Source organism: Polyodon spathula, chromosome 21 (assembly GCF_017654505.1).
Source record: "Polyodon spathula isolate WHYD16114869_AA chromosome 21, ASM1765450v1, whole genome shotgun sequence".
Lineage (NCBI taxonomy): Eukaryota > Metazoa > Chordata > Actinopteri > Acipenseriformes > Polyodontidae > Polyodon > Polyodon spathula.
Genome location: NC_054554.1, coordinates 17,781,962 through 17,799,962, shown reverse-complemented (window position 1 = coordinate 17,799,962; position 18,001 = coordinate 17,781,962). Strand labels below are relative to the sequence as shown.

At 43.1% G+C, this 18,001-nt stretch overlaps 1 protein-coding gene across 3 annotated transcripts in view; it reads right to left on the bottom strand.

Moving 5' to 3' along the window:
• Positions 1-16,691, bottom strand: part of LOC121296490 (lysophospholipid acyltransferase 5-like) — a 58,171-nt gene extending 41,480 nt beyond the window's left edge. Inside the window, exon 1 of one of the 3 annotated variants that reach the window (XM_041222113.1) lies at positions 16,470-16,691. In XM_041222113.1, coding sequence (XP_041078047.1) covers positions 16,470-16,554 — 85 coding nt within the window. In that variant the 5' untranslated portion in view covers positions 16,555-16,691. The remainder of the gene's footprint in view (positions 1-16,469) is intronic. The other 2 variants (XM_041222112.1, XM_041222111.1) reach the window with 2 other exon arrangements.
• Positions 16,692-18,001: the final 1,310 nt, after the last annotated feature.

Sequence of the window (18,001 nt, the reverse complement as noted above, 5' to 3'; positions counted from 1 at the left end):
GGCCTTTATGGGAGAGTGGCAAAAAGAAAGCCATTGTTGAAAAAAGCTCACATCAAATCTTGGCTAGAGTTTGCCAGAAGGCATGTGGGAGACTTTGAGACCAAGTGGATGAAGATTCTATGGTCTGATGAGACCAAAATAGAGCTTTTTGGCCTCAACGCTAAGCGCTATGTTTGGTGCAATCGTAACACCGCACATCATCCTGAGAACACCATCCCTACCATGAAGCATGGTGGTGGCAGCATTATGCTATGGGGATGCTTCTCTGCGTCAGGGCTTGGAAAGCTTGTGAAGATAAAGGGCAAAATGGATGCAATAAAGTACAGAGAAATCCTGGAGAAAAACCTGCTGAAGTCTACAAGACAGCTGGGACTTGGGAGAAGATTCATCTTCCAGCAGGACAATGACCCCAAAATATACAGCCAAAGCCACATGGAGTGGCTTAAAAACAAAAAGGTCAATGTCCTGGAGTGGCCCAGTCAAACCCCGGACCTTAATCCAATTGAAAATATGTGCAAAGAGTTGAAAATTGCTGTTCACCAAAGGTCCCCACCCAACTTGAGGGAGCTTGAGTAATATTGCAAAGAAGAATGGGCAAAAATTAAAATGTCCAGATGTGCAAAGCTGGTAGAGACTTGCTGCCAAAGGTGCCTCTACCAAATACTGACTCAAGGGGGTGAATACTTATGCAATCAATTATTTTTTGTTTTGTATTTGTAATTAATTTAGAACAATTTGTAGATTGTATTTTTCACTTTGACACTATGGACTTTATTGTGTTGATCAGTGGCAAAAACTCCTATTTAAATCCACTTTGATTCCATGTTGTAACACAATAAAATGTGGAAAAGTCCAAGGGGGATGAATACTTTTAAAACTATGCAAAAAGGAATGGATCTTAAACATGTTAAAAGTCGCATACAGAATGTGGTTGGTTAACACTGCTATAGAAACCACACATTACAAAGTTCAGTAATCATCACATTTTTATTGCATAAAATTATTGCAGGTGTGAACTGGAACGGGCAGTGAGATTTTCTTCACAATGTTCTTCCATTCATAGAACAGTCTGTCCTCGGGGAAGGGTCACTTGAAAGTGTTTGGTCTGGCAGGATGCATAACCTTCACTTGTGCGCCATCATCAGAAATGTTCTCAACTTCTCCAGGGAACATTTTATTGTCATACAACACCTCTAACTAGTCACCAATTTGTAGACGCAGCTGAGCTGAACCCTCCTGGATAACTGTGCCTTTGAATACTGTGACCACGTGGAATTTCGTACTTTGACTGGTAAAAGAGACCACTATCTTGCCTGGGGTATCAGGTACAAAGTGGTGTGCTTCCCTGAAGCCGGTGATGGCTTGGGCATCGTCACACATGGCATTAAGGAGAGGGTGGTTCTCTTCAACCTGTTGTTGAGAGACAAGCATGACCTGCACACTGGTTATGTGTCCTTTTGCCATTCATACAAGGGGTAAGGGTTAAGAATGATCTTGCCTTGAAGACTAGCTTGTGCTGCTCTCGCCTTAATAGTACCTCCCACACCATCACACAGACTTTTTCTATGTGATGTGGCAAAGTAGTGCCATTCTCTGGTGATACTGAAATCTTGCTGATGAAAGCTAAGGTTGGCAAAGTTTTTGTAACTCTTGTACTGCCTAGCAGCTCTGTCACTGAAGTAATGTATATGGTTCAAGTCAGGGACCTCCTTTTCAAATACTTACACTGTTGACGTGGAGTGTTGCACTTCTATACTCATCACTGCAACACTCGAGCTTAAGTTCACCATCCCGACGGAAGTAGGACAAAAACGGATGGAGTGTTGCCTGACAATTTTCCCAATGAAATCCATGGGCAGCGTCTTAGATCACAAAACTACAATTTCTACAAAATCGAGCAGACAGATGGCCGATTATCTATCAACCCCGTCTGTCACTGTGATTGGAGAGCTCCCCCATACCCCTGGGTCATCCTCTCCTTCCCCACCACCGGTGCGGAGGTGTAGGCTCCCCTCAGAAGACTCGTGGTGGACACCGCTGAGGCGGCACCGCTTCAAGCTCGCTCAGCCAGTGAGAGCCCAGCAAACCATGCTGGAGACCCTGTTGCAAGCTCAGCGTAGACTGCCCCCTGCTACCGGGCAGTCCCAGCTTCCCCACTCCCACTCTCCGTCCCCAGCTCCACCTAGACCCCCCAAGCCCTGGCAAACTGTCTTTTACGGCATCGAAGTCGGACGTGTCCGACCCCGCCACTTCAGCTGGGCAGGCAACAGGCAACCTCATACTTCACAGAGGGAGGAAAACCGTACTCTGATGCAGTGTGCATCTGCTGCCACGGACATTCCATGGCTGGTGGAACAGGAGATAAAGGGGAACCGCTTTTTGAAGCAGAAAGGACACCCACAACATGCCCTTCCTCTGTGTCAGGACTTTCTAGAACTGGTTCGCTCTTCATGGAGCCACCTTGCGTACGCTCCCTCGGGCTCCAGAACAGCGGAGTCCCTTCTACAAACCGCAAACCACAAGAAGCTGGCCTGGGCATGTTCCCTACCATCTGGGACACGGTCACGGTGCTGGTGCAAGGATCCACCTTCAAAGGGGCTAAAGACTGTAGCTGCCATGCAGGACAACTGAGACCATGCTTAAAAGGCATATGCTTCAGCGGCGTTGTCAGCAAAAGTGGCAAACCCCATGTCCATATTTGTGGTCTATCAGTCACAGCTAGCGGCGAGACTGTGGAGCGGGCAACGGAAACAAACGCAGGGGAACTTCATGCGGTGACGGGAGCGATGACTGACCTGATGGGTGAGTTAGGTCAGGCATCAAGGTGGTCTCCAGAGATGCTGGTGGCCACTCGCCTACATCTTTGGCTGACCCAAGCCAAGGTCACTGAGACGGAGAAGGTTGCGTTGTTGGATGCCTCTATAACAACGGGGCAGATATTTGGAGCAACTGTTCATGTGAGCCTTGAGAGGTCCCACAAGGCCACGGAGGTCGCTTCCAAGTTTTCACGCCTTCCTCAGTATCGCCAGCGCCCTAGATGGCCTTCCCAGCCTGCCAGGGCAGCTCTGCCTGAACGCCGCCTTCCACCACAGACCAAACAAGCAGGCAGAGGGAAAGGGTAACCGGTTCTCCGGCTGGAGACAGAGGCCGGGGCCGAAAAAAGATGTGCCCCCTCCCAAGAACAAGGGGGACTGCCCCTGAGGGGATCCAGCCGCCACCTTCCCCCATCACAACTGGACTGACCACTGTACATGACCCATAGCAAGGCTGCATCCAGGACTCCTGAGTGCTATCGACTATGAGACACGGTTACGCTCTTTCAAGGCGCCCCACACATTTTCCAAGTGCATGGATGCAGCACTGGCTCCACTCAGGCTGCGGGGTATTTGGATCTTGAATTACCTGGACGATTGGCTAGTTTGCGTGTGTTCCAAAGCACGCGCCATGGCGCACACCAGACAGGTCAATGATCCTATGACGAAGTTAATGCTCTCCATACACCAACAGATGAGCAACTTCGTACCATCTCAGTCCACAGTGCTCCTGGGGAACAAATTTAACTCTGTGAACATGCTTGCCTCACTGTCGGAAGACAGGACTCGGTCGTTGGAAGTCACGCTCTCCCAATTCAGAGAGGATGCTCTTCTACAGGTCAGAATATTTCAGGAGGTTGTTGGGGCTGATGGCAGCCGCCTCGAGAATCCTTCCCCTAGGGTTGCTGAGAATGCGCCCACTTCAAGCCTGGGTAAATATGCTCAAGTTGCACCCAGTCCACGATCGATACAGGCTGGTGCAAGTGTCCAGACAATGCCGGAAGACATTGGAGTGGTGGCTCCGCCCCGGCAATCTCTCCTCGGCTCCCCTCTCAGAAGGGAAGTGGTCACTACGGACGCCTCGAGCCTGAGCTGTGGAACAGTCTGGAATGGGAGGGGAATAAGAGGTCAGTGGAAGGGACATTGGCAGCAAACGCATAGAATTCTGCACGCAGGAAATAAAAACGTGCATTATAAATATCATATGGGAGACTGAAATTAAAGAAGGAATCTATGAAAAAGATCTAGGAGTTTTTGTTGACTCAGAAATGTCTTCATCTAGACAATGTGGGGAAGCTATTAAAAAGGCCATCAAGATGCTCGCATATATTGTGAAAAGTGTTGAATTTAAATCAAGGGAAGCAATGTTAAAACTGTACAATGCATTAGTAAGACCTCATCTTAAATACTGTGTTCAGTTCTGGTCACCTCCCTACAAAAAGGATATTGCTGCTCTAGAAAGAGTGCAAAGAAGAGTGACCAGAATTATTCCGGGTTTAAAAGGCATGTCATATGCAGACAGGCTAAAAGAATTGAAACTATTCAGTCTTGAACAAAGACGACTGCGTGGCGACCTAATTCAAGCATTCAAAATTCTAAAAGGTATTGACAGTGTCGACCCAAGGGACTTTTTCGACCTGAAAAGAGAAACAAGGACCAGGGGTCACAAATGGAGATTAGACAAAGGGGCATTCAGAACAGAATAGGAGGCACTTTTTTACACAGAGAATCGTGAGGGTCTGGAATCAACTCCCCAGTAATGTTGTTGAAGCTGACACCCTGGAATCCTTCAAGAAGCTGCTTGATGAGATTCTGGGATCAATAAGCTACTAACAACCAAACAAGCAAGATGGGCCGAATGGCCTCCTCTCATTTGTAAACTTTCTTATGTTCTTATATTTCTTCTTATGTTCTTAAAAATGGCCAAGAACTGCAAGCTGTAGCCCTGGCATTATCTCATTTTCACCAGCAGTTAGAACACAAACATGTGCTGGTCCGGACGGACAACATGTCAGTGGTAGCCTACATAAACCACCAAGACGGACTATGCTCGCCGGCCTTCACCATGCAGTGCACAGACTCCTGTCTTTGATGCACAGAAACTTGTGTTCCATCAGGGCGTTCGTCTCCCTGGTGTAGACAACAGAGCAGCAGACCTCTTGTCCAGAGGAGCTCCAGATAGCTCGAAGTGGAGACTGCACCCTCCGCTTGTGAAACAGATTTGGGAGAGGTTTCGTATGGCACAAGCCGACCTCTTCGCCACAGCCGAGTCCACTCATTGTCCTCTATGGTTCTCTATGCAGAGAGACAGGGGTCTCCTGGGAGTAGACACGCTACCTCACCCCTGGCCACAGGGGCTCTTGTATGCGTTCCCTCCACCACCGCTATTACCCCGGACACTAGAGAGGATCAGGGTGGAGAGCGCCCAGGTTTTGCTGGTTGCACCCAGATGGCCGCGGCACCCCTGGTTTGCTCTCCTCTCCAACATGTTGTTGGGCCAACCATTGCAGCTTCCGCTCCGCAAGGACCTCCTTAGCCAAGCGGAGGAGTTATTATGGCACCCAAACCCAGCCCAGCTCCAACTCTGGGTCTGGCTGTTGAACGGAGCCATCTATTCAGACGAGGTTTGCCAGATGCAGTGGTAGAAACACTACAGTCTGCTAGGGCGCTGAGCACTTGAGCCCAGTATTCACATAAATGGAAAATTTTCCACGACTGGTGCATTGCTGATGGTCACGATCCTGTGACCTGCCCTATTGAGACAATTCTAACCTTTTTACAACACCTGTTTGATGCGGGAAAATCCACATCCACTCTGATGGTCTACTTGGCAGCAATATCGCTGTCCCATGATAAAACTGACTTTGTGTCCTCTAGGGCACACTTCCTTGCAGTGCAATTCCTTAAAGGGGCTTGGAGGCTTCGATCTCTCATGAAAAGTATGGTACCCAAGTGGGATCTGGAACTGGTACTGCGGGTCCTTACGGCTCCCCCATTTGAGCCCATGGCGTCAGCAGAACTGCACCGTTTCCTTGAAGGTGTCGGTTTTAATAGCCATTACGTCTGTCAGACGAGTAAGTGAGCTTCGTGCACTGTCCATCGATGATGTATGGTTTTCACTGGTACTGACTCGCAGTTAACATTAAGAACAAACCCAGCCTTTTTCCAAAAGGTGGTCTCATCTCATGGTCTGAATGCTCATTGATTGACGGGTCAGAGAGGGCTCTTCTCATTCAGTAATGGTTGTCATTCTTTTCAGGGAACCGGGGTTATGGTAATAACCTAACGTTCCACACACAATTTCATAATCCCTCAGCTCCAAGCTTGTGACACCTGAAGCACACCGTCACTTTTTACCTAACCCCAGATCGTGCAACGCCAGTTCGGTTAAGACTATGTGATACTTTATCCTCACCAAAGTGGCCTTAAGCAATGCTCGAATACATGACAAATGCAACTTCAAAAATCTGCAGCTGCCAATGCTTGATTCTTGTAGATCGCATCAACATTTATCAAAAAATATCTTTGGCCGATTTTTTGGCACACCCTACGTGAGTTATTTCAGCCTAAACTTGGTAGAAATACCAAAAAATCTAATTTCAGAGGGGGTTAATGATCACTGGGGGGGGGGGGGACCTGAAACCAAAATTCTTTCACAAAATTTGGAAGAGTGGTCACTAAGGGTTGGGCTGAAGTTCGAATAAAACTTGCCCCTCGTCTGGCAACTTGCCAAAAGTGAGTTAGGTGCTCCTTGTATTTATTTCTCGAAAGCCCTATTCATTAGTCAAACGAGGTGCTACACGTGATGGTAGCGTCTAAGTTGAGCCCAGGGTGATTTTTCTGGCCAGGGTCACTTTTTCACTTTAGGTTGACCTTTGGCAGGTCACAGCTTGAAGAGGAAATAAAAGAAAAAAAAAACAGGAAAAGACAGACATAGTAAAATGTGAACATGGGCTAACAGTGAATCAGCCAGATTAGTGAATTGTGGAAGTTGAAATAGAGGCATGCTATGTGTTATACAAAGCTATTAATGTAGCTGAACTGTGACCCTCCAAATTAGGTTTGGTGCCAGGGAGGTACTGCTTTGCTGAGTCGAACACTCCTGGTGTTGTCACTGCAAACACAGAGGCAGTGTACAGACAGGATCTCTGACAGCACTCTAATTACCTAGGCCTGACTGCGTCAGGGAGCATTAACCTAGCAGTAAATATATTAAAAGAAAAAGCCTGCAGAGCTTTTTGGAAGTGAAGTATGGGGTCCAGTCAGTCAACAAGGCTATATAAAATGGGATAAATGTTAACCTATTAGTGTGGTTCGGGGGGTGGAGCTAGCCCCCCTGCATCCTATCATCTTTTCATCAATTAAATCTACTCTATTTAACCACCAGTCACCCATATGTAGTTGTGCTGTGTTTTCATTTCATGTATCACTAAAGACCCATATCTAAATTGATTATTCGGAATTCAGAAGAACTGGCAGCAATTTTCTTTTTAGAATCAAGAAATCTCATGATCGCGTCATTCCTCTATCCAAATCCAGATCAAATGACTAAAGTAATCCGCCTGCTATCCTGTTTTATCTACCAACCCAGCGGCTTGTCCTCTCCGCCCACCGCACACTCCGCCGCTGCGATGGTACAGCATTCGATCCTGCTGCTGCTGTCTCCAGTGTTCTGATCTCCAGAGATAAACAAAATCGTCCTTGGCATGCATTTCCAGAGCGTCTTAAAAGATTGACCCATTCACAGAATTCTCAAAGCTCTGTTCATAAAGCTATTTTCTTTTTTGTTGCAATCCAGTGTTTAAGCAGCAGCAGTCCTCACCCCCAGCTGTTCAGACTGACCAACATTTTTACACTCGGACTGCGTTACAAGATCCAGCAGCTGCAGATTAGCTTATCTGACCTTTTATAACTTCTAATGACAGCAAGTTTATTCAATTCTCAAAAATGTCCTTCGGTGCATAATCACCTGAAATCACTCGATATCAGAATTCTACAATTTTGTTCACGTTCTCACCATAGCAGACGCCAATACAGCCCTGTCTCTCCACGACCATATCAGTAGTAGATCTGTCAATAATCACGTTGCACTGTTTCTATACAATCTCCTGGCTGCAGCGATCCATTGCTACTTTCAGTAACAGACCCAAAATCATGATGGGTAAGGACATCAATCTGGTCTCAACTCATTTCAAAATGGGATCCCCAGCTTGCTTTGAAAACTTTACTCTTGGTGAAATTGTCCTGGTTTAGTGTTTTGCAACGTACTTGTGCAGTCTACCCTCTCCCTCCATGAACTGGACTTGTACATGTTTAATCGTAACCACTAGATGACAGTATGACACCACATACTTATATCCTGGTGTAAGAAAGCCCTGTGTCTTCTAATCAAATCATTTTACCTGGAGGTTAGTTTGAAATTTTTACTTTAAGAGGCTAATAATTAATGTGCTGAGCTGCCATCAGATATGGAAGAACTATTTCTACAATTAGTTTTTCACTCAAAAGCAGCATCCTACGTCATAATGGATAAACTCATAGATTGTTCCTAGTCAGTTCATCAGGTTTAGCAGCAAATCTACTACTTGCAGCAGCAAACTGACTATTCCAAGTACAGTATCACATTAATTCAAAGAACTAATATTCAGTATAAAAAAATAATAACAATTTACCAATAGCAATAGTTTGTAAAGAGGGCCAAAAAATAAGCATAAAATGGAAGCAATCTTCTGTTTAAAAAAAAAAAAAAAAAGTATTTAACATTGATCGAGTCTCAGTCCTAGAATATCAACAAAACAAACAAACAAATAAACATATAAAAAAGATCAATACAGCCTTCTGTAATCTGGCTCAACAAAAGATATTAAAGTTGTCTGGTATCCTCCACAATTTGAAATTGGTTGCATGCCATTTGCAATCGTCTCAATAATAAACCTTATGTTTTCAGTCTGAATTTGATCGCATTTCCTAACATTTTGCTTGCATGTCTGGGCCCCACCTCCTCCAGATCCCGCGTCAGTATAAGCACGTGACCAAAAGCATGTTGGTCATTGCGAGGTGAATGTCCAATGTCACGTGACAAGGTACGAAGTAATACAAAAAAAATAACCGAGTAGCCATTATTGGCAGACGTCCGCTTCTTTTTTTTTTTTTAAATTTAGTTGTCGCCAATGGTTTTTACCCTGGTTTTCTCCCCAGTTGGAAATGTCCAATTATTATTTTAATCTTGGTTCAGTGCCGCAACCCCCCCGACGACTCAGGAAATAGAGACTGAAACACCCGTCCTCCGAAACCTGTTCCTGCCAATCTGTCATTTTTCGTACTGCAGATCCACAGCGAAACCACCACACCCGTAGTGCCAGAGGACAACACAGATCTGAATACCTTCACTGCAGACCAGCAGGACAGGGTCCAACAGGACTGCAAAGGGTTAATCCAATCCCAATCAACCAGGACTGGATTATGGCTGTTACAGTGCACGCAAAGGACTCTTTACACCTTGCACCAGCTACAATCAAAACCCAGGGTTCTCGCCAGCACTGTTGAGCGTAACGGGCTGCTACATTGCCTCCTGGAAAACTGATGCTGTAATCAGACCGCTATGCTCTGTTTTCAGTTTGCGTAACGACCAAAAAATAATAATAATCCTGTGAATTCCTTTATGTGAGGAATTGGTCTGTTTAAAGTACTTGATTTAGCTCTCAATATTCTTTAGTGGGTTGGTCGTGACAGCATGTTCTTTAGTTTGGTGTGTGTAATGTATGTGACACAGAGACGAGATTGAACTTCGCTGAACTTTATTACTACATTCCCCCCTGTTGACAGATGAGACTAGATCCTGGGTGCGCCACTGATCTAGTCTCATCTGTCAACAGGGGGGAATGTAATAATAAAGTTCAGCGAAGTTCAATCTTTATTATTATACCATAACTATGTTCCCTCTAAGACATTCATTTAGTTAGCCACTGTGGCTAAAGTAACTTAACATTTTTTAGCCACATTGGAAAAACTTTAGCCACTTAACAATACTATAACCATACTGTATTTTATCTGAAAACCATGTGAAATGAACTTTACAGATTTCCTAAACGTGATTAATAATATTAGTAAGATTGTACAGCCACTACTGACTTTAATAAATAAATACATTTTTATGGTCTTTCACGTGTGACTAGTACTGACAGTAAAATATTGCACAGCTTCTGACATTAAAACTCAATAAATCATAGTGAGATGAATCCTTTTTAAAATAATAAATGTGTTTATTGTTTTAATAAATTATTCCTCCTTCTAATCCACTTTGTCACTATTTCCAAAATATATTTCAACACATTAAAGAGATAGCTGTGACCTTGAAGCTGCGTGTTTCTGGCTTGCCATCTGTGAAAAAGTTATTTTGTTACCAGAGGGTATGTGTGAAACCATGACTGCTTTACCTCCCTGTGACTAGTATCACGGTCATATTTTAGTTGTGTATACATGGGTGACTGGTATTGCTTGGGCTGCATCTTTTGGAACATGATTCTGGTAATTGATCTGTACAATTTGTTTTCCTGTTTGGATGCCATGTGGGTTTTTTTGTTTGGTTTGTTTTTTACAAGCAGCGCCACCCGCTGACTGTTTCTATTAGTGCCTCTGTGGCATGCGTATGTTATGTGGTCAAGCTAAAGAGCTTTCATTTGTCAAAATGAAATCAAAGTAAACCGTCTGTATTGACTCATCTGCCAGCACGCGTCGAATGTGCTGGCAGTCTTACACAAGTAAATTTTTCAAAGCCTTCGCCACAGTGGCAAACTTCAAGAAAAATAGTTGAGCCACATGGGAAAACGTTTTGCTTGTGGGGAGCAGCTAGCAGGAACATAGCATAACAAGCTGGGTTAAATAAATAAATAAATCGTTCAGATGAAGAACAGTAATGTGGATTCCAAACAGTTTTGAGATATTCAATCTTTTTTATTTCAAGGTCTTTAGAAAAAAATCCAAAGCTCCACAATTTTACAATAATCCTTTTGCATGACTTCAGTTTCCCATAGATAGATTTTCATATAGTATGTAGGTTTTAAAATATATAATGTGGGACACAGTACATGTCCAGTTTTACTTGAGATAAGTAGAAAAAATATTTATGTTGTATATTCCTTACTATGAAACAACAGTGACAAACAAGTTTTCCACTTATTCTTGCAAGCACACGTGTGATCAAGTGTAAGTTACGTCTTTAAGGTGCAACAACCATATATATAACAGAACGACAGGAGCATTGTACAGTTATTTAATGATTTATTTTTAGAACGGGGTCTCCCACTCCGCCCCTATGTTATTTTGTGTTTGTTTATTATGATTTATTTATTGTATTTGTTTAAAAGACGACGAGAGCCGTGTGTGTTTTGGCAGAGGCGAGTTTTGGCAGCTCGTCCTCTGCCAGCGCAATTAATAAACTCGTGCAGATTGTGGCCGAGGAGTAATAGAACAATTACGAGCTGGTTAAACCCCACGGCCATGGTATATAAGCCTGCAGTTCTCCCTGCTCTCGTGGATGTACGGAGGAGAGTACATGAGCAAAATAACAGATTCTAGGAACAGTGACAGCAACTGCCCAGCCTGACCTAGGACCTGACCTGTGTCACCCTGAGTGAGTACAGGTGTAAACATGGCACGGCTGTGTTCTGTCAAAGGTGGTACTCGCAGAAGCTGTCGCTGTTTTTTGTTTTATACACGGACTGCACTGTCAACACAATCACTCGGAGGGACATGAGTACACGAAAGCCGGCTAGCAAATGCCCCTCAACCTTCAGCCAGCTCTGTGCACACTGGCACACGGAATAAAAGACAATGCCAGGCTGCTAAATGCAGTTAAGAGAGAACTTTTGACGTCTGCGCCCGTTGTGTCTACTGGTACACTTGAAAAGCATGTTTTCTGCATAGATTGTAGAGAGAAATCTGTAATAGAACTCTAAAGAGACAGACAGAGCCTTTGTTTCACTTTCACGTTGCATAAGTTGTGTTATATTTTTGTTTTATGCCATTTTTATAACTAGTTATTTATGTTTTATAATTTTACATGTGCAGACAGCTTTCTACATTTGTTTACTCATAAGTTTATTGCGTAAAGTCTATTTCATTACAGTTTTTCATATGTGCTTGTTTTGAAAAAAAAAGAAATAATTTTCAATGTAAATACAGAATTTCTGCTCTGAAAATGTTATGTATGATGTTCATAAATAAAAATATTAAGTTGTATCTGACTGTTTTTCATTTTCATATCGAAGCTGTTTTAAAATGGAGCCGCGGTTGTGTGTAATACGAAATCTCAGCGGTTCTAGTGTTAAAAAAGTTTATAAAACCTAATACTTATGCTATTTTTCAAAGAAGAATAAAAACAGCACTAATTATATCCACATAATCGTAGGCCATTTTAATGTTTTGAAAAGTAAAAACAAGTTTCTCAGTCGGACAGAAACAATAACACTATCGCAAAAATCTAGTTTCCCCTCCGTGGAATGGCGTACATGCTAGGGAGTATGTCAACCTATGATGCAGACTCTGCATCCACCTACTTTCAATCATAGATATAGAATATTATCCCGACAGCTATTTCCACAAAGCCTAAACGTGTGCATGACTTGTCCTGACTCGCCTGCAGGGGGTTGCTAAAATGTCCATTTATTGCCCCGCCCAGCCCCGCCCCCACTCCCCTGGCCCAGCCCCTTCTCTCTGCTCCTCCCACCACCACGCTGTGAAAAATTCCTGGTGAGAACACTGAAACCAATCTATCAGGAATTCAATATCAATTTCATTTGATGTCTATTACCTCCCCAACTCTCCTACCAATACCAGTTGTCTTCTCGCGCAAAATGTCTAAAGCCCTCTGACCACCTCTCCTCTACTGCCTATAATTATTCTTACCAATTCGATTTGATGGCAATCTCCTCTCCAACTCTACTGTCAATCCCAGCTGTCCGTCTCTTCCTGCGAGGAATTTCTAAGAACTCTCCGGCCTCCTCTCCTGCTCGCTTGCCTATCTCTACAGACATTCTTGGCAACTTGAGTTGAATTCTCCGACAAGGCTGCTTCTCTACATTAAATGATTTAACAATGGAAACCATGTGCCTATCTGCATTTTGGGGTTTTCACTCTGGGTATCCAGTGATCTCACACTCATTCTAATCTCTTCCTTCTCATTTCAAAGAATGGATCAGCTTTGGCAAGGACAATGTATTCAGCTTTCAAAAATCAACTCTCTTCTATGCCCTTACGCTTCCATGCTGAAGTATATCACAGAACGCAAAGCCATTTCATTCTCTGACCCTCTGTTCATTAGTTCAAGCCTGTCCATTGTATCACGGTATTGGCTTTCTTCACATCTCTCCACTTTAGTGTACAGAGCAGGTCTTCCATTGCAATTCTACACTGATCATTTATTCAGAATAGGGGCAGCCACATCAGCAGCAAAAGCAAATATTAACCAGCATCTAATCAAAAATATGGGGCACTGGCCCTCATCAGCAGTTGAAGATTATATTCGTTCTTCACCAACTGAAATATCCTCTGCCCAGCAGTCCACTGCTAATATGTGTGAACGACCTTTCCACCAGGGCCACTGAAGGTTTCCTCATAAAAATGTTTTCTTTACTTGCAATAAATGTTTTCTCTCCTTTCTTATTTTCTGATGCATTGGTGGTTCTCCTTTTGTCTGTACACGTCTTTAACGGGGAGCCAGGGGTCCATTCTTTGGGGGATTAGTAATGCCACTTTTTCCAACCATTTGATAAGCTTTGCTTCATTTACCTCTTAGTGGAGGGTTCTCCATGAGTCAGAGGGGACCCCCGGCCAAACCCCACCTCTAGCATTGCACGATCCTTTACTTCTTCTCTTCCAGGTTCTGATGCCTTGTTTATATGTGGACGCCCAAGCAGCAGGGCCCCTCTTTGTTTGTCGGGTCTCCTCAAAGACAGAACCCCCCTTCTATAAATATTGGGCTTTGAAGAGGCGGTAGACCCCTCTCTATGTTCTAATATCTACTAACTCTATGTTTTTCTTTCTGCTTCACGAGCCTCTTCTACATCGGGTCACAGAGAGACGGTGAGCCCTCTCCTGTTTGCCGGGTCTCCTGACAGAACCCCTGCTCTATAACTTGGGCCTTTGAAGAGATGAAGCCCTTCTCTTTACATGTTCTGTATGTTACTAAACTCCATGTCCTTAAACATTACATCAGATGGCCCTGCTCCACCACGTGAAACACCAAGTAAAAATCCTGCATGCTGAAAACACAAAACCATACATGCAGGGCCAAATTAGGCCGCTACCCACTTCTCACCAACATACAAAAAAAGAGCACTAAAATTCTGGATGCACCTAAACACAAGTGACCCAGACTCATCCAGTACAACACTGTAAACCCAAGAACTCAGATAAGGGTCCCCTCAGCAAGTTAGTCCTTAAGCTCACTACACTAATCCACACTAACACTAACCAGCTAAAGGACAGCATGCTAAAGCACTGTCAATCAGAGTCAACCAAACTGTAAAACAAATAAAAAAATCTTACTAGGAACACTGAGACAAAGAAACAAAAACCCAAAATAAACTTGACTGCTATCGGACCCTAAAAAGGTAGCTTTAACGTACCAGAGAATCTCTTCACTGTCAAAGATACTAGGCAGAGGCAGATCAGGACCAAGTACAGGCTCAGTGACCACAGCCTGGCCATTGAAAAAGGCAGACATGGCTACCCACAGAAAACAGGATGTGGTCACTGTGAGACTGGAGAGGTCCAGACAGAGATGCACCTTCTCCTACACTGCATTAAATATGCCTGAACAAGGGACATATTCTTTTAAAAAATTCATTTCTCCTCTCCCACATTTCCAACACGACGGACTCAGAAAAACTGGCAGTCGTACTAGGAGAGGTGCAAAATGTCACAGTCTGAGGGCCACACAATGAGCACTCTGCACTGCTGGGGAGGGAGGGGGGTTATTTAGGGCTATTTAATGTTTCAATGTTTAGTTCAGTGTCTTTGCCTTGTTTTGTTTGATTTACTTTTTGTATTTAAACAGTTATCCCGCATTATACACTCCCCCCTTTATAACACTACCCTTGCATACTGCAAGCTATTCTCTCTGATCAAATGTCACCAATATAAAAACAGTGCTGTTTTTACCCGTTATATCGCCACCCGCCAACTTCCCAAGCCAAGCTAACGTAAATATAAGCATAGTAGTTTCCCTCACTGTAGCACCAGCAAAATAATCGTGGGCAATTAAAACAACAAAGTTGTGCAGTTAACCTTTGACTCGCTTTCCTAATTCATTGTTAACTGAATGTTCATACCAATGTCATCAACACTGACACTCCCAAAGCAAAACAGAAAGTACAACATGGCGAGTCAACCCTACATTTAACACCAGAGCAAAAGAAACAAATCTGCATGTATGCATCTGAAAATAAGAAAGCAAGACATTGCAAATGTTTTCTCACCTAAGTGAGGCACATATTGTAATGGAAGGACAATTGGAGACATTCTAATGGAGAACAACAAATGGCTTACCTTGAGGGAACGGGTTGATTTGTTTAACCTGAAAAAGGCTTGACGCAGTCTAAAACAAGTGACTTTTATAAACCACAGTAAAAAGTTCAGCAAGGTTTGTTTACAGGCAAGTTTTGCACAAATGACGGCTGACAAACTAAAGCATCAGTTTTGTAAACAGCATCAGTACAATGGCAAGAGGTTAGGAGTGTGGAATCTTACAGACTTCCACAGCTCAACCTTTTTCTACTTGGCTTAGTGTTATCTCACAAGATTTTCTTTTGTTAAGTTGTACTTTATTTTAACCCTCACTGCTCAGCCCCCTCCTCCACTGAGTATATTCTCTCTCCATGACTCTACTTACAAAAACAAAAACCAGGTTATTCTACAAACTGTTAATGATTTACACACAGTACCCGGATCAGATTCACACTTCAGACTGCGTCCACAGTAACCCTCTTCAGTTTGACATGACAGTATAGTTCCTCCCTGGTGTCTGTGTAAGTTTACTACAGTACTACATTATTCCCGTACTTCGATTTCCACATACATGGCTATTACAAAAACACAGTAGCACAAAATTAATTTTTCGCCTTACTAGTTTTATTGATAAGTTTATTTGATCAGATTACACAGACATTGTAGTATACTATACTTTGCTTTCTCTCCTGTCTCGACTCAGAGTGCATTCGTTCACACATGCTATGTGTCTGGGTCAGAAACATGCCAGTACACTTTGGAACACACGCAGTTTCTCATTTTCTTTTTCTCACACTGTCATAGCCACGAAGAACATTGTCTAAGTTTGCCGAAAGTTAATTTCGTGTTGTTACTTGTGAAAAGCAGTAAACAAGCACAGATACAAACAGTTCACATCTATCCGTTTCTCATCACCCTTCCCTTCTTTCTCCGAACACGTTTCCTTTCCCTCCATCTCTCCCTTGCTCTTTCTTGCTCCGTCTCTCTTCATCTCCCGTTTCAGAAAACTGTCTGTAACAGATTTCTGTTCTACTAGACTCAATCCACTAACTCCGGTGTTGTCCCTACGCACACCCCTGTCTGCCTCTGGTCCCCTTGCTACCTCTCCGTCACTCTCTCTCTCTCCCACACTCTCTGTCACAGACTCACCAATTAAAATCGAGATGATTAATCGGACCGCGGGTTCTGAGGCTTCCAACAATTCTGCCAGATCTTGCAACATGTGAGCCGCCATTTTGGCTACTGGCGGAAGTACACCTGGCCACCGTCTTCCTTGGCAACTTCTGCCCTTCCCAGCACCTTCCGGCAAGGCGAGACTGACCTTTTCCTTTATAGTAAGTCAGCCGCACAGAGTAGTTTAGTGAAGAACGCACTCTGCTCAGTTCCGTTCCCTTTGCGTAACTCAGAGTGGTGCGGAGCGGATTTCCTCATTGATCAGTGTGAACGAGAAAATACTCGCTCTGAGCAGCTGAGTTACTTAACGTACCCACTGTCAGAGTTTAACATTTTACGTTTATTTGTTGTTATTACATACAAAACTCAGATGTAAACAGACTAAACACAAATTAATCAGTTATGAAATTAACCATTGAGTCGGCTTCACGTTTAAATAATATAGGAGGCAACACTGACAGACTTCGCTTATAGTCGTGTGGAGGTTGTGAAACTACCGCCATTGTGGCTCCTTCAAGATGTCGGTTTCAAGTATAACAAAGGGTAATAGAAGCCAAAATGGAAGGTCCTGGGACTCAGTGTCCTGAACTATTCAACAGGTGTACTAATTATTGCCGCCGCCTTGCTAACAGCAAATGGGAAGATACCGTGGTGTTTCTTTTGTTTTTGTTTTTTTTTTTTTTAAAGAAAACGGCACATTAACGTGAAATGGCACCAAATTGCTATCCATTGCTACCAGCTGAAGAATGTTACCGGGACGTGTTATAAATGTAAAATGTCTTTCTGCAATGGAGACTGTGAATATAGTTTTATTGACTAGTGTAGCTGTGTTGACGTCAACATCATTGGGGTCCGAGTAAAGTAAAACTGTCTTTTCTGAAAACTCCCTTATAAATGTTTAGCCACGTATAGTTTTAAATATATTCTTTTCTTCCAAAAGCATGTTTGCGTATGCAAATGAATGTGTGAACTGCATTGATCTATTATGTGTTATATAATATTGGAATGCATTTCAGTTTTGAACATTAAATAATACCCATATATGTTTGGTTTACTTTCTACATTATTAAAAAAAAAATGTATGTGTCTTTTTAATTTTAACCAAAATGGGTGTCCCACGGTATTCTGTCCTGGTGTTACTTTTGTAAAATGACATCATTACAACTGAACAGACACTACAAACAAGCACTTCCTCGTGCCAAAGGCCATTTGTGGAGGAGCTTATTTTAAATCTGGAAGGTGAGTCAGCATACTTTGTCTATTTTTTATGAATTTAATTATTTTGCTAATAAATTGACAATTTGAGTATATCTAGTACCTGTCATTGGTATTATGCGTTTAATATCAAGACATGCAGTAGGAAAATAATAATAATAATAACTAGAATGGAAGTTTCTGGGGAAACTTAGTCTGCGTTGTAAAACAAAAGCATTGACACTGTTTGCCTATTGAACTGGTCGATTTAAAAGTATTACATTACAAGTGAATTCAAAGGCCATAATTATGTT